Raw genomic sequence first — 20,947 nt, 5'->3', positions numbered from 1 at the left:
ATTAGAAAAAGGTTTCAGTGAAACTGACCATTCAGTACAAATAAGCCCAGATTGAGATAGTACCTTCTGCCTCTGCCCTGATCAGCAAAGTCCTCAAAGAACTGCCAAGAGACAGAAAGAAGCAAGAAAACGTTAAGCACAGTGAAAATATCACTTTTTAAATTGATTTTCTTTCTTTCTTTTTTTAGATAGAGAGAGGAAGAGAGAGGGAGAGAAACATTCTTGGGCACATTAGATTGAACCCGAAACCTGGGTATGTGCCCTGACTGGGAATGGATCCGGCAAACTTTCAGTGCATGGGATAATGCTCAACCAACTGAGCCACAATGGCCAGGGCTGGAAATACCACTTTTGGTGAGATTGTTAACATTGCTCAACAGATACAGCACTGATCTTTAGCTAGATACTCTCTGGAACCATTAAAGAGATCCTAGGGACTGCCCAGTCTGTGGTCCTTAATGTTGATGTCTGCAAACTTATGACATCATAGATGACATCAACAGTGGTTCAGTGAAATGTCCAGTTAATTAAGAGCCACAAAGGAGCCCTAACCGGTTTGGCTCAGTGGATAGAGCATCGGCCTGCGGACTGAAAGGTCCCAGGTTCCATTCCGGTCAAGGGCATGTACCTTGGTTGCGGGCCACATCCCCAATAGGAGGTGTGCAGGAGGCAGCTGATCGATGTTTCTAACTCTCTATCCCTCTCTCTTTCTCTCTGTAAAAAATCAATAAAATATATTAAAAAAAAAAAAAAAAAGAGCCACAAAGGAGCCCTGGCTGGTTTGGCTCAGTGGATAGAGTGTCGGCCTGCAGACTGAAATGTCCCGGGTTTGATTCTGGTCAAGGGCACAGGCCTGGGTTGCGGGCTCAATCCCCAATAGGGGGCGTGCAGGAGGCAGCCGATCAATGGTTCTCTCTCATCATTGATGTTTCTATCTCTCTCTCTCCCTCCCCCTTCCTCTCTGAGGTCAATAAAAATATATTTTAAAAAAAAAGATCCACAATGGAAAATATGTCAATTAAAGATCATTTGACAACCAAAAAAAAAAAAAAAAAATGAGGCGTGGACCCAGAAAAATATATGCTCTAGTTATACAATGAAATATATGAAGCCATAAAAATGTTGTAGGTTAATATTTATCAGCATGATAATATGTTTATGCTACATCAAGTGAAAAATGTTAGATATAAATATTAAAGATATAAAAAACAACAAAAAATTTGACAACATCATCTAGAAACAGTTTGATATAGGAGACAGCCTTAGGCTGGGGGTCAAGATAACTGTTTTAGCCCTGATGTTACTAATCCTTTGGGGTTTCAAGCAAGTCACATCTTTCTGGGCCTCTGTAACGTAACTCCATCTTTAAAATGTGGAGTTTGGATGAAATCTGGCTTTAAACTGTGTTCTGAAAAATGCAACATTTCTGTAATAGTGGGAGGGCACATGAAGAGAGGGGGTAAAGGGAGGTTTGGTGAGCAGGTTTATGGATTCCTTATTTCCACTTCAAATTTAGTAACTTCATTTTAAGTAATCAGATTTTATTAGAAGGGAATATTCCACTATTAATAAAAACAGGTGGAAACTACTAGACCTTTCATGTACCCACATTCCCTGGAACTACTTTTTCTTGGCTTTTCTTCTTATTTCCTCCTTGTTCCAAACATGGAATGAAAGATTCTGACTGAAATATACATTGTAAAATTCTGGCTGAAATATACACTTTTTTCTTTTGGCGCTTCTCCCTTTTTCCCTATGCAGAAGTGAAATTAAAGATGAACAGGCCTAAGCAAGATTCAGCATGGAAACTTCCAGCAATTTCACAGATAGTTTTCAGGAAAATTAGGAAAGTTCTCAGTTTCAAAAGAGCCACCAAGTGACACACAAAAGTTAAAGTGACAAACAGAAGTTTACATCTCATTATCCTGTGATTTTAGGAGTTGCTTTTGAAAACAATGTTTGTTTGTTTTTTGTCATGGGGAATGATCTTCAGAGGTAACTTCTTTGCATTTCTTACATATGATCTCCCTAAGCTATCATCATGAAAACCATTAGGGCAATTTTCTCCACCTTAAGGTAGGGGACTGGAATGGATAAAGAGGAATGAATCAAGGTCCCATTCTCTTCAGGCATCCTCAGCTTCGGTTTCAGGGCAAGATAGACCCAAATCTATTTCCCAGTTTTCTGATTAGAGATTAAGTTGCTTATCCTTTAAGTCAAATTCTCAAAGCTGCTACAATGGAGGTGAGTGAGGACACATAATATCTGCAAATCATGGCACATCTTCAGAGAAGAATTACAAATTTCTTAAAGTATTGTAGAACTTTAATCTTCTAGGTTAAAAAAAATTACCTCTTGGTTTGAAGACAGCTTGGTGTGTTGAAAAGCCTGGATGAAGGTGACTGAAATCTTCAGTCTATTCACACCAGCCTCTAGGTGCCCTGGGACAAATTACTTCCCTTGACCAGGCTGCAATTTTACCATTGGGAGCATGGGAGTAGATGGTTCCTAAAATCCTCTTGATTTAGATATTCTAAGAGCAAATTATTGAGGAAACTATCTCCAGTTGTTTGTTCAGTCTTCAGAATCACCAGAGGATCTAATTTGAGGTTAGGCAATCAGTTGGCCCTTAATGTTCTACGCTCTGTGCTTCAGACCATGCTGTCTAAAGGTAGGAAAGCTGTGTCTCCTTGAAATGACTGGCTGTTCTCTCATTGATTGGGATTCTTCACCTTCAGAGGTCCACTGAGAACTTCAGTTCACCATCATTTTCTCTATACAATGGTATTTCTGCAATCAGGTGTAAGATGGTGATCTGGACCACCCCCAACAACATTTCACCCAATTCTCCAGATAGCCCTTTCACTAATTTCTTTCATTCCTCCTTCATCACTGTGTCACGGTCCCTTTAAGGCAGCGGCCATAGTTGAGTGGTGGGAGTAGCTGTTGGCAAGCAGAGACTCGCAGGACTTGGCCTACCCTGGGCCACTTACCGCGCAGGCTCAGGACTCGGGGCTTGATGGGAAAGGAAGGTGGGGCTTAAGGTGCGCCTGCGCATCAGGGGCGCGCGCAAGGGGCTGGTTTAGTGATCCCTTTAAGAAACCGCAGGCGGAGGAATTTCTCTGAGAGAAAATAATCCTACTCACGGGGCCCCTTGGAGGCCATTAACCCCCCGAGTCCCAGCCCCCACCCCCTTTCCTGGGCAGGCCCTACCGCCCACGCGCGCGCCCGTGGGATCGCAAGATATCCCACCCAGCGCGCAGCACCCGCCACCTCCCCACTTTCAGGCACCAGGTTCGGCCGGATCCCAGGAAGCTGCCTTGAGGCGGCCGTGGCTGCAGTGTGGGCGGGGGCCGGGGGCCCGAGAGGTTCCACCGCCACCGCGCCGGGAGCCGCAGCGGTTCCAAGCGGGGCCCAACATGGCGGAGAGAGAGGTGGAGTCCGGCCCCCGAAGGAGGGTAGGTGAGGTGAGGCTGAACTCGGGTGGCGGGCGGCGGGGGGCGGGGCGGGCGCTGCGTCCCGGGCCGGGGCCGGGGCCGGGAATGGCCAAGCGCAGGCTCGTCGAGGGTCGCCGAGTCCGGGTTCGGGGAAGGTTGCGGGCAGGACTGAGGCAACCTTGGGTCTGGAGCGCGCTGGAGAGTCCTCCTTCGGCAGGTGGGACAAAGATTTGCAGCTGGTTGGGAGTGGGAGGGGGAGGGGAGGGGAGGGGCGGGGGATGTTTGCTTTTGAAAATTTTTTCCAGCCTTGGGGGGGGTCGGTTCCTTGGGCCTGGGGAGGGGACGTGTCATATTCTTAAGTGCATCTCTCATAAATCAGTCTGGAAGTTTAACTGGGGAGAGGACCGGTGGGGGCGGTGGTGGCGGGAATGAAGTCGTGAGGGGGTCTCCTGAGGGATAACCAGAGGAGGGTTCTTGGGTAACACCGTCGCGAATTCATTTTCCTCCCTCGTTTACCTCCTCTCCCCTTTACTGTTATAGACCCAGGTAGAGGTCGCGCTCTTACCTGCGAACAAGTGGGGTCGTCGGCGTGTCCTGATTTTAGGAGAAAGGTTTTGGGCAACTATAAATGCCAGGTTCTAGTCCAGTTTTCTTGACCAACCATTAAGAACGTGGAAGAGCAGGGCAAGTTTTGTCAACACAAGGATGTATCTGCAGAGGTGAAGCCAGTTCTGGAGTTGTTAAGTGCCTTATAAAGTTTGTCTTGAAACTTTTAAAATTTAATTCCAAATGACTTCTTTTCAGATGGAGAACTATATTGTGCTATCGATTGAGCAATATTTTTCAGACTTTTACAGCTCCCCCTCCCCTCTCCTCCCCCAGAATGTTAAGCAGTGAGTTCGCTATCAGGAATCTTCCTGCTGGGAATGGTCTCACAAAGATCAAATTAGTGCTAAGCCAACCGCGGAAAAAAAATTATTAATCTTTTTAAAAATGTGTTTTTATTGATTTTAGAGAGAGAGGAAGGGAGAGGGCATCGATGAGAATCTGAGAATTAATTAGCTGCTCCCTCTATACCAGCTATTGGGGATCGCGCTGGCAGTCAGGGCTTGTGGCCTGACCAGGAATCCAGCTGGTGACCTCTTGGTTCATGGGTGCACGCCCAACCACATCAGCCGGGCACTACTTAATCTTTATTGAGAATGATCGTTCTTAGCACAAAATTAGCAATCTCATGATATTAACATCTAACATTTTGAGTAAGTGCTTATTATATGCTTGGCACTGTGGTTTCTAGGAAAAATTTAACTTCACATTAACTCTATGTAAAACCCATTTTTCAGATGAGGGAGAAATGTAGGCATAGCGGGGTTAAGTAATTAAGATCAGAGAGCTAGTTAAGACATTGAGCTGGGATTTCAATCCAGGTTTGTCTCAACTACAGTCCTTTTGTTGGACGCCACATAGGCGTTTCTTTAATCTATGTTTCTCTCCTTAAAAGCTTGAATTATAAATAACCAAAGAAGTATCTAGTATTTTTTTCAACAATTTATTAGGATAATATTTTCAACTACACAGCAAAATTGAAAAGTTTACAGGGAACATCCGTATACCCACAACCTAGATTTACCATTAACATTTTACTGTACTTGTTTTAATCACATGTTTAGCTATACTTTATCCATTCACCAGTTATTTAGGCATTTCATTGTATTTTGAGCAATTAAAATTTAATGTTTATAGTCCTAGTTTTATAAAATTTTAGATCCTCATGCAATAATTAGTCATAGATAGAACAGGTTAAGCTGTATGAAATAGGTCCAAGTGGTTCATTTAATATAAATATTGGGTGTGGAATATTTGTGTTTTTAAATTTTAAATTTTTCTTCAAGCTTTGAGTTTTATTTATTGTTATTTTTTGCCTTTAGAAAATTCTTTTATTTTTATTTTTTTATATTTTATTGATTTTTTACAGAGAGGGAGAGAGAGGGATAGAGAGTTAGAAACATCCATGAGAGAGAAACATTGATCAGCTGCCTCATGCACACCTCCTACTGGGGATGTGCCAGCAACCAAGGTACGTGCCCTTGACCGGAATCGAACCTGGGACCCTTCAGTCCGCAGGCTGACGCTCTATCCACTGAGCCAAACCAGTTTCGGCAGAAAATTCTTTTATTTTTAAAATCTCCCAATGTCTCTCTATATTTTTCTCATATAAAACTGTGGAGAGTGAACCTTCAAAAAAAAAAAAAAAGTTCAGAGGTCTAAATCTACTGAATTTGTTTTTTCTTAAAAAAATAAAACCCCCAAAAGGAAAGTCAATAATTTTTATGCAAATATATACAAAGAATTTCCCTGCCTTCCCCACGGTAGTGAGAGTAGACGCCGTCAGGGTACATTTTTGGGAAAGTAGGTTTTTGGTTTTACCTGTATGGAAAGCTATTCGGCGTGAGAGCGCTGAGAGTTTGATCCACCAGCCTAGGTGTGCTCCAAGCTTTGAGTTTTAAACTGGATTCTTCATCATTAGGCTTGACCATATGGCATATGGCCACCAATTAAAATAATGGGGGTAAATTACTTTAGATATTTAATGTCATTCAAGGAGATCTCTGAATTCTACTAAAGCTGTTGTTATTCATCTTATAAAATAGAATGTTCTAGAAAACATCTATGCACTTTGGTAACAAATTCAACTAGATTTTAAACATATTCTTTCTCTTATAATACACTTAAAACTTTTAACTGTCTAAATTTTTTAGTTGTCTAAACTTTTAACAACATGTAAAATACATAGCACTTGTACATGTTTCCCTTTAGTTTTACCAGTTTCATTGTGGTGGAGGGTTGTATTCAGTATCTTTTGGGCTCCCTAATCCATTTTGGTTTTGATACTTGGTTCGAATGTTCAGTAGGGTTGTTCTGAATGCTACATGTGGTACATGTGTGCTTTTTTTTCTATGCGGGCACCACTTGCAATGAACTCCACGTGGATTCCATCATGTGCCTGTGTGCATGATAAACTCCACCTGGATTTCATCGCCTGCGTGCACAATAAACGTGGATTCCATCGCGTGTGTGGGAGATAAACTCCATGTCAATTCCATATGTATACTCCAAGGAGATTAGTAGGGACTATACAGTAGAGTATCTTTTAAAATAACTTGACTGTTTGCCTTGAAGTAAGTTTAAAACAAAATAGGCCTAGATGATAACTTTCAGTTATTTAATCTGAAATTGCATTGTATTTATGATGCTTACTGCCTTTGACTTTTATAATCATAACTCACAAAAAGTTGCTAAGCACATATGTTAATTGATGAGCTCTATGCTAGGCATTGTGTTACAGTATTTGTGATTATTAGGGTAATATATTTTGGCTCTTGCTAAATTGTGAACTCCTTTCCGGTAGAGCCCATTTCATTGCTTATTTGCATTTCTGACACCTGTGATATTCACGTAATGGGAACTCAGAAAACATATTGATTTTTGGTAAGAGAAGTTTACCTGTTACATTAGAGGCTCTATGGCTTTAGTACCAAGTTATCTGCTTTGTATTTTTGGGAGCTTCTGTAAATCTTTCTTATCCTCCTCTTTATCCCAAAGTTCTCTCCTGTGGATCCAGATTTAGGGATCTTCTGATTTTTCTGGGTTATGGTAAGGTGGGAGAGTGTATTTTAAGATCATTGTGTTTAACAACCTTAAAGTTCTTTGTAGGCCTGCCTGAAGCCTTATTTTCATGCTTGTGGGCTGTTAGAATAATAGGTATGTATTGGCCAAGATTTTTTACAAAATAAAAGCTTTTATTGAATTTTTTTTTTTTTTTTTTTTTTTTGTTGAGAGAGTAAGAGGGGAAAGGGAAGGGAGGGAGGGAGGGGGAAAGAGAGAGAAAGAAACATGGATCAGATTGATTGCCTCCTGTATCCTGACCAGGCTCTGAACCTACAACCTGGGCATGTGCCCTGACTGGGAATTGAACAGGCACCTAAGCCACGTCAGTCAGGGTTAGGTAAGATTAATATGATTGTATTCAGACCATATCTGAATGCTAGTCTCTCTGTGAACTTTTGAGGAAGCAAGTGCATCATGGTATATCCATTTATCATCTCTGCTATAGAAAGCACCAAGTTCACATGAAAGCTAGTATTAAACACACACATCCTCTCTCTTACTTTAAAGTCAGGATATTTTTGAGTGAATTTTTAAGATTGTAAAATTTTATTTTCTAAAATAAGCTTTAAAATTTATTAGGTAGGCTTGTTCTAAGTAGCAAAATTATTTTATGTTTGGATATAATAACAAACTGTCATAAAGCATGGGATCTAATGAAATCTGGTGTCCATATTTTTGTGTGAAATCCCTATGTCTTTTAAAAGTTTACATAGAAAATAATAACTTTTGTAAATGTATGTATTTTACCTGGTCTAGTAAGTTGTATCAGTTTCATATTTGAACTTCTCTGAATATTAAATTTGATTTGGTATGCTTAAAAGAAAGAGAAGGTATATTTATAAGTAGTATGCTTCCATTTTTGTAAAAACAAACGGTCCTTTCTTCCTTCCCCATATATGTGTCTATACTTGTATGTATATGAACTTGGAGAAAGTTGTGGAGGATACAGGCCAGACTATTACTATTGATCACCCTCAGGGGATGAGGATGAAAAAGGAAATGGAGAATAAGGGAGAAAATTTTGCAAAGTGGAGAATTATTTGAGGTATAATAGTAATAATGTAGACTATAAAATGTTATCTATATTGTAAATGTGTAAAAATTGAACATGCATGTAGATAAGGAATCCTATATAATAAAAGCCTAATATGCTAAGTGACTACTCGTTTGACCAGTTGTTATGATGTGCACTGATCACCAGGAGGCAGACGCTCTGACCGGTAGGTTAGCTTGCTGCTGGGATCTGGCCAATTGGGACTGGGCGAGATGGGCCAGACATGCCCTGGAGCCCTCCCTCGGTCCCTCTCGGGCCTCATTGTGCACCGGTTGGGTTCCTCAGCTTGGCTTGCGCCCTCTTGCAATCCAGGACGCTTTGGGGGATATTGGAGAGCAGGTTTTGGCCCAATCCCTGCATGCCAGTCCAAGGGACCCTACCAGTGTATGAATCCGTGCATTGGGCCTCTAGTAGAATATAACATGAAAAAAATTAAAGCATTGATTTTATTATGTGATGGGATTAATGGAGAAGTATTGTTTTGGATTGCTTTTATTTAACCTTTTGCACTCGAATGTCGAGTGTGACTCAACAGGTTAGCATCGGTAGCAGCTCTTTTTATACTCTTTGAATGTATCAATAATTTGAAATATAAAAAAATCCAAATAAATAAGTTTGTATGAAAAGAAACTCCAGTTTTTTATTTTACTGCCGCGCTTTGTAAAATCTGGGGTACTTAAAAAATTAAATCCCAAGTAGAATAAAGGAATCGAGAAAAAAGCGAGTGCAAAGGGTTAATACTAGAGGCCCGGTGCACGAAATTCGTGCACGGGGGAGGGGGGGGTTGGTCCCTCAGCCCAGCCTGCACCCTCTCCAATCCGGGACCCCTCGGGGGATGTCCGACTGCCTCTTGCAATCTGAACCGCTGGTTCCTAACTGCTTGCCTGCTTGCCTGATCGCCCCTAACAACCTTTGCCTGCCTGCCTGATAGCCCCTAACTGCTCCCCTATTGGCCTGATCGCCATAACTGCTCCCCTGCTGGCCTAACAGCCTCTCCTCACCCCACACCCGGGACCCAGGATTACCTCTTCTGGCTGGTCACAGGCACCTGGGACCCGGGCTTCCCTCCCTCTGGCTGGCCGCAGGCACCCAGGACCTAGTCCGGCTTCGCCCCCGGGCAGGCTGCAGCTGCAGGGGACTGTGGGTGGGCGGCTTTGCCTGGGCCGCAGCCGCAGGCGTCCAGGACCGTGGGGTGGGCGGCTTGTCCCTCTCCCATGCCTCAGCCCCAGCTGCTGGTGCCCGGGACCACAGAGTGGGCAGCTTGTCCCTCTCCCAGGCCGTAGCCCACAGCTATTGGTGCCCAGGACTGCAGGGCGGGCGGCTTGTCCCTCTCCCAGCTGCAGGCACAGCCGCTGGTGCCTGGGACTGCGGGGCGGGCAGCTTGTCCCTCTCCCAGGCCGCAGCCTGGCTGGTCCCCATTCCTCTCTCGTGAGCTCATTTGTTCCTGGCTGGTCCCCATTCCTCTCTCCCCAGTGTTGAGTGTCTGAGCCATTCTGGCATGACAGTATGAGGGCATGACAAACATTTGCATATAAGCTCTTTATTACATAGGACTAGAGGCCTGGTGCACGAATTCCTGCACCAGTGGGGTCCCTTGGCCTGGCCTGCAGGATCGGGCCAAAACCGGCTCTCCAACATTCCCCAAGGGGTCCCGGATTGCGAGAGGGAGCAGGCCAGGCTGAGGGACCCCATTGGTGCTCGATTGGGGCCGGGGAGGGACATGAGAGATTGGCCAGCCGGGGAGAGACCGTGGGAGCCCTCCAGGGCATGTCCAGCCCATCTTGCTCATTCCCAATCGGCCAGACCCCAGCAGCAAGCTAACCTACCGGTTGGAGTATCTGCCCCGTGGTGGTCAGTGCATGTCATAGTGAGTGGTTGAGTGGCCTTAGCATATCATTAGCATATTACACTTTGGTTGAATGGACGACCAGACACTTAGCACATTAGGCCTTTATTATATAGGATTTTATAATAAAACTAGAGGCCCAGTGCATGATTGAATCATGCACGTGTAGGGTCCCCTACACGCTTTCGCTTTTTGCGGTGGAGCTGGGTGCCTGTCCGCTGGTGCCGGAGCAGACAGGCACCCAGCTCCCACGCTTTTGATGGTCTGCGGCCGCTGAGGGGGGCTACCCTGCTTTTGAGAGGCGCAGGGGGTGGGACTCCCACCCCCTGCGCCTCTCAATGGCCGCTGAGGGGGCTGCTGCGGACACATGGCTACCCTGCTGTTGAGAGGTGCAGCTGGGTGTCCACGGCAGGCCCCCTCAGCGGCCGTGGATCTGGCCGTTGAGAGGCACAGATCCACGCCTCTCAACAGCAGGGTAGCCCCCCTCAGTGGCAGCAGATCCGTGCCTCTCAATGGCCGGATAGGCCACCCTGAGTCCCGCCCCCCAGCCTCCCGCCACCCAATCGTGGGCGTAGCAGAGTGATGGTAATTTACATGTTACTCTATTATTAGATAGGATAATTGCAAAGGTTGATCCTTCTTAATTCCTTAATTATTTTTTTATCTTTTGCCTTTTTGCTAAATGTGTTATTTAAAAACATGGTAGTACATATTAAAAATATTTTCAGGTCATGTGTACACAGTATAAATCATCTGCCTTAAGAATGCATTGGCTCTGTGTACAGAGAGCCATTTGAAGAGACCATTCTAGTATTGGCAATGATCCTGTATTTTCAGTGTTCATCTTGTAGGCTAGCAGAGGTTTCTATCCTATCTAATAAAGAGGGAATATGCTAATTGACCGTCACACCCTCACAAAGATGGTGGTGCCCAAGCCAATAAGGAAGGCATATGCTAATTTACTGCCACGTCCTCAAAGATGGTGGCACCCACAGTCACAAGATGGCGGTGCCCAGTCCCCTCAGCCCCCCAGACGCTCAGGGCCGTCCCGAGTCGCAGGCAAGCTTCAGATGGCGGCTGCCTAGCCACCCAGGGCCACCTGAGCCTGAGGTAACCAAGGCCGGCCGAGTCTTGTGCTGCCGGCAGTGGCAGCAGCACAGGTGTGATGGGGGCGTTGCCTTCCCCTGATTGCCGGGTCGCCTCCTGCCCTGAGGGCTCCCGGACTGTGAGAGGGGGCAGGCTGGGCTGAGGGATCCCTCCTCCAGTGCATGAATTTTCATGCACTGGGCCTCTAGTAAATAATGATATTTGGTAATTGTAAACATTTACGTTCAGTCATTATTCTAAGTATTTTATATGTAACATATCCTCCAGTCTTTATTAATTCTATGAACAGTAGCCACTATTACTGTCCCATTTTATAATAGAGGAAACAGGTATAGAGATTTTTTTCTCTCAAGGTCATAATATAATAGGATAAACCAGGATCAAGTACTACTTGAAAAATTTACTGTTTGATAACTAGTATGGGTTAGAATTCACTATACTAAAATATAACACAATAATTAATATATAATTAACTAATTTCATATAATTACAATATATTTATATATAATGTATTAATAGGTAATTATGGTATATTGTATAATTATGTAATATGTAAATATACTAGCGGCTCAATGCTCGAGATTCGTGGACTTGGTGGGAGGGGTCCCTCAGCCCAGCCTGCGACCTGTTGCAGTCTGGGAGCCCTCGGGGGATGTCTGACTGACGGCTTAGGCCTGCTCCCCCAGGGATATCCGTAGCGCTGCAGTGGAGGTGGGAGAGGCTCTCACCACCGCTGCTGTGCTCGCCAGCCGTGAGCCCTTCTTCTGGCTGAGTGGCGCTCCCCCTGTGAGAGTGTACTGACCATCAGGGGGAAGCTTCTGCGTTGAGCGTCTGCCCCCCTGGTGGTCAGTGTGCATCATAGCGACCAGTCGTTCCACTGTTCGGTTGATTTGCATATTAGCCTTTTATTATATCTATAGATATAAAAGCCTAAGTGACTGCTATGACGCACACTGACCACCAGGGGCAGCTGCCTCCTGGTGGTCAGTGCGCTCCCACAGCCAACCTCCCACGGTCCCTCCCCTTGGCCGGCCAGCCCCAATTGGGACTGGGCAAGATGACCCGATCGCTGGCCAGGCGGAGTGACCCCATCTGTGCACGAATTCGTGCACCGGGCCTCTAGTAGGATAATAACTATATATTATGTATAATATATATATAATAATGGTATAGGTCCAGAATTCATTATCTGGAATTTTTGGTTGTTAAAATAAGTTGAATTATATTTAAATCAAAGAGCTGTAAATTACTTCTCAGGAAGTATCAAATTATTTTGCCTAAGAAATACATTCTTTTTTGATATAATTTTAAAACATATCTTTACAACTCAGGTTTATTTTTAAGGAAATATACACTAAATATTTTATTTTTATTTTTTTAAAATATATTCTTATTGATTGTTTTATAGAGAGGAGGGGAGAAGGATAGAGAGTTAGAAACATCGGATGAGAGAGAAACATTGATCAGCTGCCTCCTGCAACCAGGGTACATGCCCTTGACTGGAATCGAACCTGGGACTCTTCAGTCTGCAGGCCGAGGCTCTATCCACTGAGCCAAACCGGTTAGGGCTATACTAAATATTTTAAATTTATGAGTGATTTTAAAGATAATATTTGTGATTCATTTGAAAAGGGAATTATTTTTTTACTTACTAAAGAAAATATAAATGTAAAATTATAATTTCTATAGGTATTTAGAAATATATATTTAATGTATAAACCTTATTAGAAATATATTTTAGAAGAATTATATTATTATAAGAAATATATTTTTATTATATTTTTGTTGATTTCAGAGAGGAAGGGAGAGGGAGAGATAGAAACATCAATGATGAGAGGGAATCATTGATTGGCTGCCTCCTGCATGCCCCCCACTGGGGATCGAGTTGTAACCCAGGCATGTGCCCTGACCAGGAATCGATCCTCCTGTTTCATAGGTCGACACTCAGCCACTGAGCCATCCATACCAGTGGAGCAGTATTAAATGATGCTGTGAATTTTTTTACATCACTCTAGGAGCCACATAATTTTAGTGATGCTAATTTTGATCAGTTTAGGTTCTGTCAGTGGGAACCAAATATTGTCATTTCTTAATTAACTTTTAACTTTTTGAATTTATCAGCCATTGATGAGTCTTGCCTACATTTGTCAGCCCTTGTTGGGTTGCTCATATTACTCTTCATATTTCCCACAAAATAATAGTTAAATATAGGGCTAGAGCATTAGTAGTTAGATATGGTTGGAGCATTGTCCTGATGTGCCAAGATTGAGGATTTGATACCCGATCAGGGCACAAACAAACGTCAATCCATAAATGTATAAATGAATGGAACAACAAAAATCAATATTTCTCTGTCTCTCAAAAAATTTTTTCCTTCATCAATTTTACCCTGTAATAATCATTTGTACAGGAAAAGCAGAGTGAATATTTATATTTTCCCCTTTATTTATCAACTTTTATTTATTTTATTTTTTATTATTACTTTTAAAAAAATATATTTTATTGACTTTTTACAGAGAGGAAGGGAGAGGGATAGAGAGTTAGAAACATCGATGAGCCGAAACCGGTTTGGCTCAGTGGATAGAGCGTCGGCCTGCGGACTCAAGGGTCCCAGGTTCGATTCCGGTCAGGGGCATGTACCTTGGTTGCGGGCACATCCCCAGGGGGTGTGTGCAAGAGGCAGCTGATCGATGTTTCTCTCTCATCGATGTTTCTAGCTCTCTATCCCTCTCTCTTCCTCTCTGTAAAAAATCAATAAAATATATATTTAAAAAAAAAAAAAAAGAAACATCTATGAGGGAGAAACATTGATCAGCTGCCTCCTGCACACCCCCCACTGGGGATGTGCCCGCAACCAAGGCACATGCCCCTGACCGGAATCGAACCTGGGACCCTTCAGTCCACAGGCTGACGCTCTATCCACTGAGCCAAACTGGTTAGGGCCAACTTTTATTTTTATTATTTATTTATTTAATATATTTTATTGTTTTTTTTACAGAGAGGAAGGGAGAGGGATAGAGAGCTGGAAACAGCGATGGGAGAGAAACATCGATCAGCTGCCTCTTGCACACCTCCTACTGGGGATGTGCCCTCAACTAAGATACATGCCCTTGACCGGAATCGATCCTGGGACCTTTCAGTCCGCAGGCCGATGCTCTATCCATTGAGCCAAACTGGTTAGGGCCCAACTTTTATTTTTAAAAAATTTATTTCTATTGATTTTAGAGAGGAAAGGTGAGGGAGAAAGAGGTGGAAACATCGATTAGAGAGAAACATCCATTGGCTGCCTTCTGCACGTCCCATACTGAGGATCAAGCCTGCAACCAGGGCATGTGCCCTGCCCAGGAATCGAACCAGTGAGTTCATGGTTTGACGCTCAACCGAGCCACACCTGCTTTGGGCTATTTTACCAATTTTTACAAGTATGAATGACTTAGGAAATTCCAAAGGTTATGTTTTGGAGGGGATATCATCATTATGAACTCATGGATTTCTTTTTTTTTTAAAATTGATTTTAGAGAGAGGAAGAGGGGTGGGGAGAGAAACATTGATTTGTTGTTTCACTTATTTATGCATTCATTAGTTGATTCTTTAAAAAAAATTTTATTGATTGATTTTAGATTTCTTGTTCCACTTATTTATACATTAATTGGTTGGTTCTTTTTAAAAGAATATATTTTTATTCAGAGAGGAAGGGAGAGGGATAGAGAGATAGAAAGATCAATGAGAGAGAAGCATTGATTGGCTGCCTTCTGCATGCCCTCTACTTGGTGGGGATCGAGCCCGCAACCCGGGCATGTGCCCTTGGCCGGAATCGAATCCGCGACCCCTCCGTCTGCAGGCCGATGCTCCATCCACTGAGCCAAACCATCCAGGGCCATTAGTTGATTCTTGTATGTGCCCTGATGTGGATCAAACCTGCAACTTTGGTGTATCAGGATGAACAAACTGAGCTACTGAGATACCCATTCAGGGCTGAACTCATGGATTTTAATATATTTGTTATATTTAAGTTTATTGAGTGCCTCCCAAAGGATGAAAGCTGCAACCCATGTGCATGCTCTTGACTGGGAATCAAACCCTCGTGACCCTTTGGTGCCAGGGCCAACACTAACCAGTGAGCAACACCAGCCAGGGTGGAACTCTTTTTTTAAAAAAAAAATATTTTTGTTGATTTTTTTAGAGAGAGGAAGGAGAGGGACAGAGATAAAACGATCAGTGTGAGAGTGGAACTTCAATTGGCTGTCTCCCACATGCCCCACCGGGGATCGAGCCACAACCCAGGCATGTGCCCTGACTGGGAATCAAACCAGCAACCCCTCGGTGCACAGAAAGGCACCCAGTCAACTGAGCCATAGTGGCCAGGGCTCCATTTTTTTTTAAACTGAATTCTTTATTTACCTGGCAAATACTTGCTCCCCATAGTACCCCATTCTCTACCTGTTTTTCTTCCTGTAGTCTCTTTTAATTATTGTCTTCTAGTCACCCAAATTGGAAACCTGAGTCATCTTGCAAGAACCCTTTCCCTTATTGATCTAGTTTTAGTTAAGTCTTATGGCAATTACTTCAGATAGGATTTTAAAATCTTTATTTCGCCTGGCTGGTGTTGCTCAGTGGTTGAGCATTGACCTATGAATCAGGAGGTCATGACTATTCTCCCTCAGGGCGCATGCCCTCCGTTGGGGTTGCTAGCTCTATCCCCAGTAGGGGGCATGCAGAAGGCAGCAGATCAATGATTCTCATCATTGATGTTTCTGTCTCTCCCTCTTCCTCTCTGAAATCAATAAAAATATATATTAAAAAAATATTTTTTGATAAACAAAATCCAAGTTTATTTGTTCATTTTTTTGCATTTGAAATAAAGATTATAGTGGTTAACCACCACGCAACTGCAACCCACTGCTTTAAGGGGTTTTCCCTCTCTGTCGATTTTACAGAGGCCTTCCTATTCCCCTAGTTTCTTGTTGTCATCAACCTTAATTAGTTTGATTTGGTGTTTAGCACAAAGAGCCTCCACCAACTTGATGTACATAGGCTCATCACAGTTGGATGCAAGTAACCAGTACACTAAGGTGGGCTTGGCACCTTTTCCTAGGTTTCCTGTAGAACTGATGCCATTCAGAACTTTTGTGCTAACACCTTGAACTTCACGCTTTCTTCCCTAGCTGGCTCAAATCCACAGTATTGAGTTGTCTAAGGCTTTGGCAGCTTTGCGAAATCCGCACGCTAGGCCATCGGGGATGAGGGCGGTCTTCACTACGCCTCCAGCAGCAATACCTTCCTCGGCCGTGGCGTTGGGTTATAGGTAGAGCCTATTCTTGAACATAGCCAAGCCTCTGCCTCCGCGCAGCTCCGCGGTGGCAGGGAAGGAGCACAAACAAATCTTTATTTCTACTGCCACCACCCTAGATCTGGTTCTCATTTTGCTTGCTTTGTCTTCTTACTTTTCATGCCTTTACAACTCTTCTTTTCCCTCTCCCTTCTCTGTTGTTTCCTCTACCCCATTCATTTTACACACTTGGAGATTGCTTTATATTTGAAAATGAAAATCTGTTCATCTGTAAGGTAACAAGTTGGTTCCCTTAATACTATTGCAGTTCCCCAAGATAGTTCCTATTTGTATTCTTTTTCTTTGTCAAGAGACAGGTTGCTTCACAGTTTTCACTCTCCTCCTAGAAATTTACTTTTCTTTTAGGGAGAGTTTCTGATTTTCTTTGTTATTATCATGCTAGCCTTAGTAGGGGTTCTACTTTGGCCCTGTAGCCCAAATGTAAAGACAGACTCTTTGCTTAATCCCACCCAGAACAGCTGAGCTGAGACCAGGCTGTGACTTTTAAATAAGAATTTATTAAAAGTTTAGTATAGTTGGCTCTTATTTATGATTGATCCCAGGAGAAATGTGCAACATTAATCTGCTGAGCCTTCAGCCTGTCTTCTAGTGAGCAGAGAACATCTTTTCTTTGGAACCAAGAAGCAGGTTGAAATCTGGAGGAAATAATTTTTCCCCCTTTCTTCTAACAACCTACCATTCTAACCTATAACTTTTTGTTGTTGTTGTTTTTTTTGTGTGTGTATGTTTTTTTTGTTTGTTTTTTTTTGCTAACATTGGGAATATCAGTTCACTTCAGGAGATTGTCTCCTTCCTTCAGAGTTGTATTGTTCCTCTTTGGCCTCAATAGAACAGATGGACCAACATCAGTATAAGAGAGATTTGTTCATTCAACAAATATTTAGGACATGTATCAAGCATGGTTTTACGGTAGGTGCTGGAGAAATAATAATGAACAAGACAAGGTCTGTGCTAGTAGTGGGGGCAAGATAGATAATAAATAGATAAAGTAAATTCAGGTAGTGAAAAAACAATACAGCATAGGATACTATGATCGTGAGTGATAGGAGTGGGAAGAAATAATATTAGATATTTCTCTGAGAAACCAGTGTATGGTTTTAAAATAAGATTTATTTAAAAGATACCTTTATATCCTGTGTGCAGGACGAACTTCAGAGAATAAGATGGGAGACAAGGTCAATTAGGAGGCTACTGGTATAATCCTTATATGAAAGTAATCATAGTTTAGGGTAGGTGGAGATGGTGAGAATTGGTTGTGATATATTTTGGAGGTGGAGTTGATAGTGATACCATTGTAATTTAACCCATTTATTAATAACAGTAAAGGAGCAAAGGGAAGACCAAATATTATAGGTATGTAATTTGTGCAGCTTTGCCAGGAAGCTGGAGTTTAACACTCCCCAACGGGCCACCAGTCTGGTCCCAGCAGATCTCTGGAGGAAGGGACTGGACAGGAGGAGAATGGACATAGGCCCAGTAAAGTCTAGGTGACATAGAGAAGATACTTTTTTGTCAATCACACCTGGCCATAGTAGGCATGGCAAAATTTGAGATATTTAATCCCCAAAACAAAGAAGTTCACTCTTGCTCTATCGCTCTTGTGTTTTCTGGACTCGTGGGACTCTTGTTGCAGGGGGTGCGCTCTCTTGGTTCCCCTGCATTCGCCCATGTGGCCCACAGCCATGAGAAACTCATGCAGTGGACTAATGGACTGCAACTAGCTTAATGCTAAACCGGACCCAGTTCCAATATGGGACAGAAACTTTGGACACTGGCTTTGCTACCAGCTCTACTGAATCCCCAGCTGTACATCTTCCAGGACTGGATTAAGGGAAATGGGACTTTAGAAATGCAGGGATGTAACTTCATGCAAATAAAGCTTTCTACCAAATTTACCTTCCCATGGGGGCCTCCAGAAATCCTTATTCCAGCGGTACCCCAAGAACCCTACTCCCAATAGCAATGGAGAAAGACCATCCACACTTTTCTCCGATAACAGGATTTGTTGATGACTGTAGGGAAAGCACTACTGACCCCTAGGTTTTCACCTTGAAAAACTAGATGGTTGGTGGCACTATGAACCGAGATGGGAAAACTGGGAAAGAATATACATAGTAATGAAGATGAATGAGGAAAATATTATTTCCTGATTTTAGATTACTCTCCTGATCTAATTTACTTGTGATTATGTAACAACTTCAATGTAATGTCTAGATTAGAGTTTCCCAACCTCAGTACTGTTGACATTTTGGATCAGATAATTCTTTGTTGGGGATGGGGGGAGTTGTCCTGGGCATTGTGGATGTTTAGCAGCATACTTGACTTCTATCAACTACATGCCAGTAGCACTGACTCCCTATTTGTGACAACTAAAACTATCTCTAGACATTGCCAAATGACTCGGGGGGGTGGGGTGAATGGGGTTCAATGGGTCAAAATTGCCCCACTTGAGTACCTAGTGTAGGTATTTTTGCCATATATCCTAGACCTGTCCAGAGTTTTGACAAATGCATATAGTATGGTAACTACCACTACAGTGAAGATATAGAACAGTTTCATCACCTCCTCAATTCCTTTATGACTCTTTTTAGCTAGCCTTCCCCCTTTCTCTAGCCCCTGATCTGTTTTCTGTTACATAATTTTGCCTTTTCAGAAAGTCATATATTAAATGGTATCGTAAAGTACGCAGCCTTTTGAGTTTTGCTTCTTTTACTTAGCATAATATGTTTGAGAATCATCGATGTTGCTGCATTTATTTGTGACTAATATTCCATTTTATGGATATACCACTGTTTATCCATTTCCCAATTTCAAGACAATTGTATTGTTTCTAGCTTTTGATAATTATGAATAAAGTCATTATAAATATTTGCCCTAAATATAGGGTGTTTTTTAAAAAAAATACTATATTAATTTTAGCAAGAACATACTACCTTTAACACTTTTCTATTTCAAAAAAAGCTTAAAGCAAAGTATACAAAAGGAAAAAAACTCCCATTTCATTCCCAAGAAGTAATTAAAAGGAGAAAGCTTATGCTAGGTATAATTTCTCTGTATATATTTACTCAACTTTATTTCTTTCCACAATGAATTTTAGGCAGTTTAAAAAAAGACTTATTTAAAAAGATGAAAAGAAATAAGGACCATGGTAAAGGAAATTACAGATATGATCATTTTAATGTTGCGATTGATTAGATAATATGATTAGTTAAGTATACTCCATTATCAAAATGGAGCAAACATTATTACATCTGTAAAGAAACAGCATTTTATAGCTAATGATTCTAAAAGTAATTTCAGATGTGAATCTTCAGTTGGAGACACAGGAATGTGATGAAGTATCTTCAGTAACATTTTCTTTTTAAAAAATATTTTTATTGATTTTAGAGAGGAAGAGAGAGGGAGGGAGAGAAACATCAATGATGACAGAGAATCATTGATTGGCTGCCTCCTGCACTCCCCACACTGGGGATCGAGCCCACAACCCAGGCATGTGCCCTGCCTGGGAATCAAACCATGATCGCCTGTTTCATAGGTTGACATTCAACCATTGAGCCAATCTAGTCGGGCCTAACAGATAGTCTTTAAAGAAAAACCATAGACATATACCATTATCACACAGAACAAATTAGCAGTAATTTAGTAATCCTCCTATATAATAAAAGAGTAATATGCAAATTGTCCCTTTGACTGGGAGTTTGACCAAAGTTTGACCAGGGGGTGAGGCAGGCTGGTCAACCTCCCGCAACCCCTCCCCCCAGCTGGCCCGGCCAGATCGCCCTGATTGGGGCAATCTGGCTGGGCTGGCTGGACCCCTTCATATTCTTCTGTGTTCTAGTAGAAGCACATCACTTTTAGTGATGTTCATTCCAGTGCAGGTGATGTCAGCCTAATTCATATATTAAAAGTTCCTTTCAGTATTTGATGTATTGGTTTTAGCATTCATTGATAATTAGTTCTTAATTCACTATTTCGTTAGGGGTTATAAAATGATCACTTTTTAATTCTTTCATTTCTCCATTATCTATTAGCTATGATTATTTTATAGAGAAGAATTTTCCCTTATCAACTTTGTTTTTCTTATTACCTTGAAATATGTTAGTACAGAGAAGACAAGATAAATGCTTGATTCTTTGTAATTTTAAAGAATGAGTTGATGCCCTGGCAGCCTCCACAAATGACCAGTGAAGGTTTTTTTGCAGGACTGAAGGGAATGAGAGGGATAATAAATCATTATAAGTAGATTTACATATGGATTTATATATTTATTTCGTGTCAGTTTATTGTGCCATCTTTTAAAAAAATGTTTTTTACTGATTTTTAGAGAGGAAGGGAGAGGGAGAGAAAGAAGTAACATCGATGTGAGAAATACCCATTGGCAACCTCCTGTATGCCCCTTACTGGGGATTAAGCTCGCAACCCTGGCATGTGCCCTGACAGGGAATCATACCTGTGACCTTTTGTTGAATGGGAGGAAGTTCAAC

At 42.3% G+C, this 20,947-nt stretch overlaps 1 protein-coding gene across 7 annotated transcripts in view; it reads left to right on the top strand.

Moving 5' to 3' along the window:
- The first annotated feature begins 2,971 nt into the window (after window positions 1-2,971).
- Window positions 2,972-20,947, top strand: part of ZMYM4 (zinc finger MYM-type containing 4) — a 114,322-nt gene continuing 96,346 nt past the window's right edge. For 3 of the 7 annotated variants that reach the window (XM_079776340.1, XM_079776334.1, XM_079776337.1), the window contains exon 1: window positions 2,974-3,458. In XM_079776340.1, coding sequence (XP_079632466.1) covers window positions 3,420-3,458 — 39 coding nt within the window. In that variant the 5' untranslated portion in view covers window positions 2,974-3,419. Of the gene's footprint in view, window positions 3,468-3,549; window positions 3,655-20,947 lie in introns of those variants that run through there. The other 4 variants (XM_079776333.1, XM_079776339.1, XM_079776335.1 and 1 more) reach the window with 4 other exon arrangements.

This window comes from Cnephaeus nilssonii (assembly GCF_951640355.1).
Source record: "Cnephaeus nilssonii genome assembly, chromosome: 7".
Taxonomy (NCBI): Eukaryota; Metazoa; Chordata; class Mammalia; order Chiroptera; family Vespertilionidae; genus Cnephaeus; species Cnephaeus nilssonii.
The sequence above is the reverse complement of the archived record's forward strand: the minus strand, read 5'-3'. Positions and strand labels throughout refer to the sequence as shown.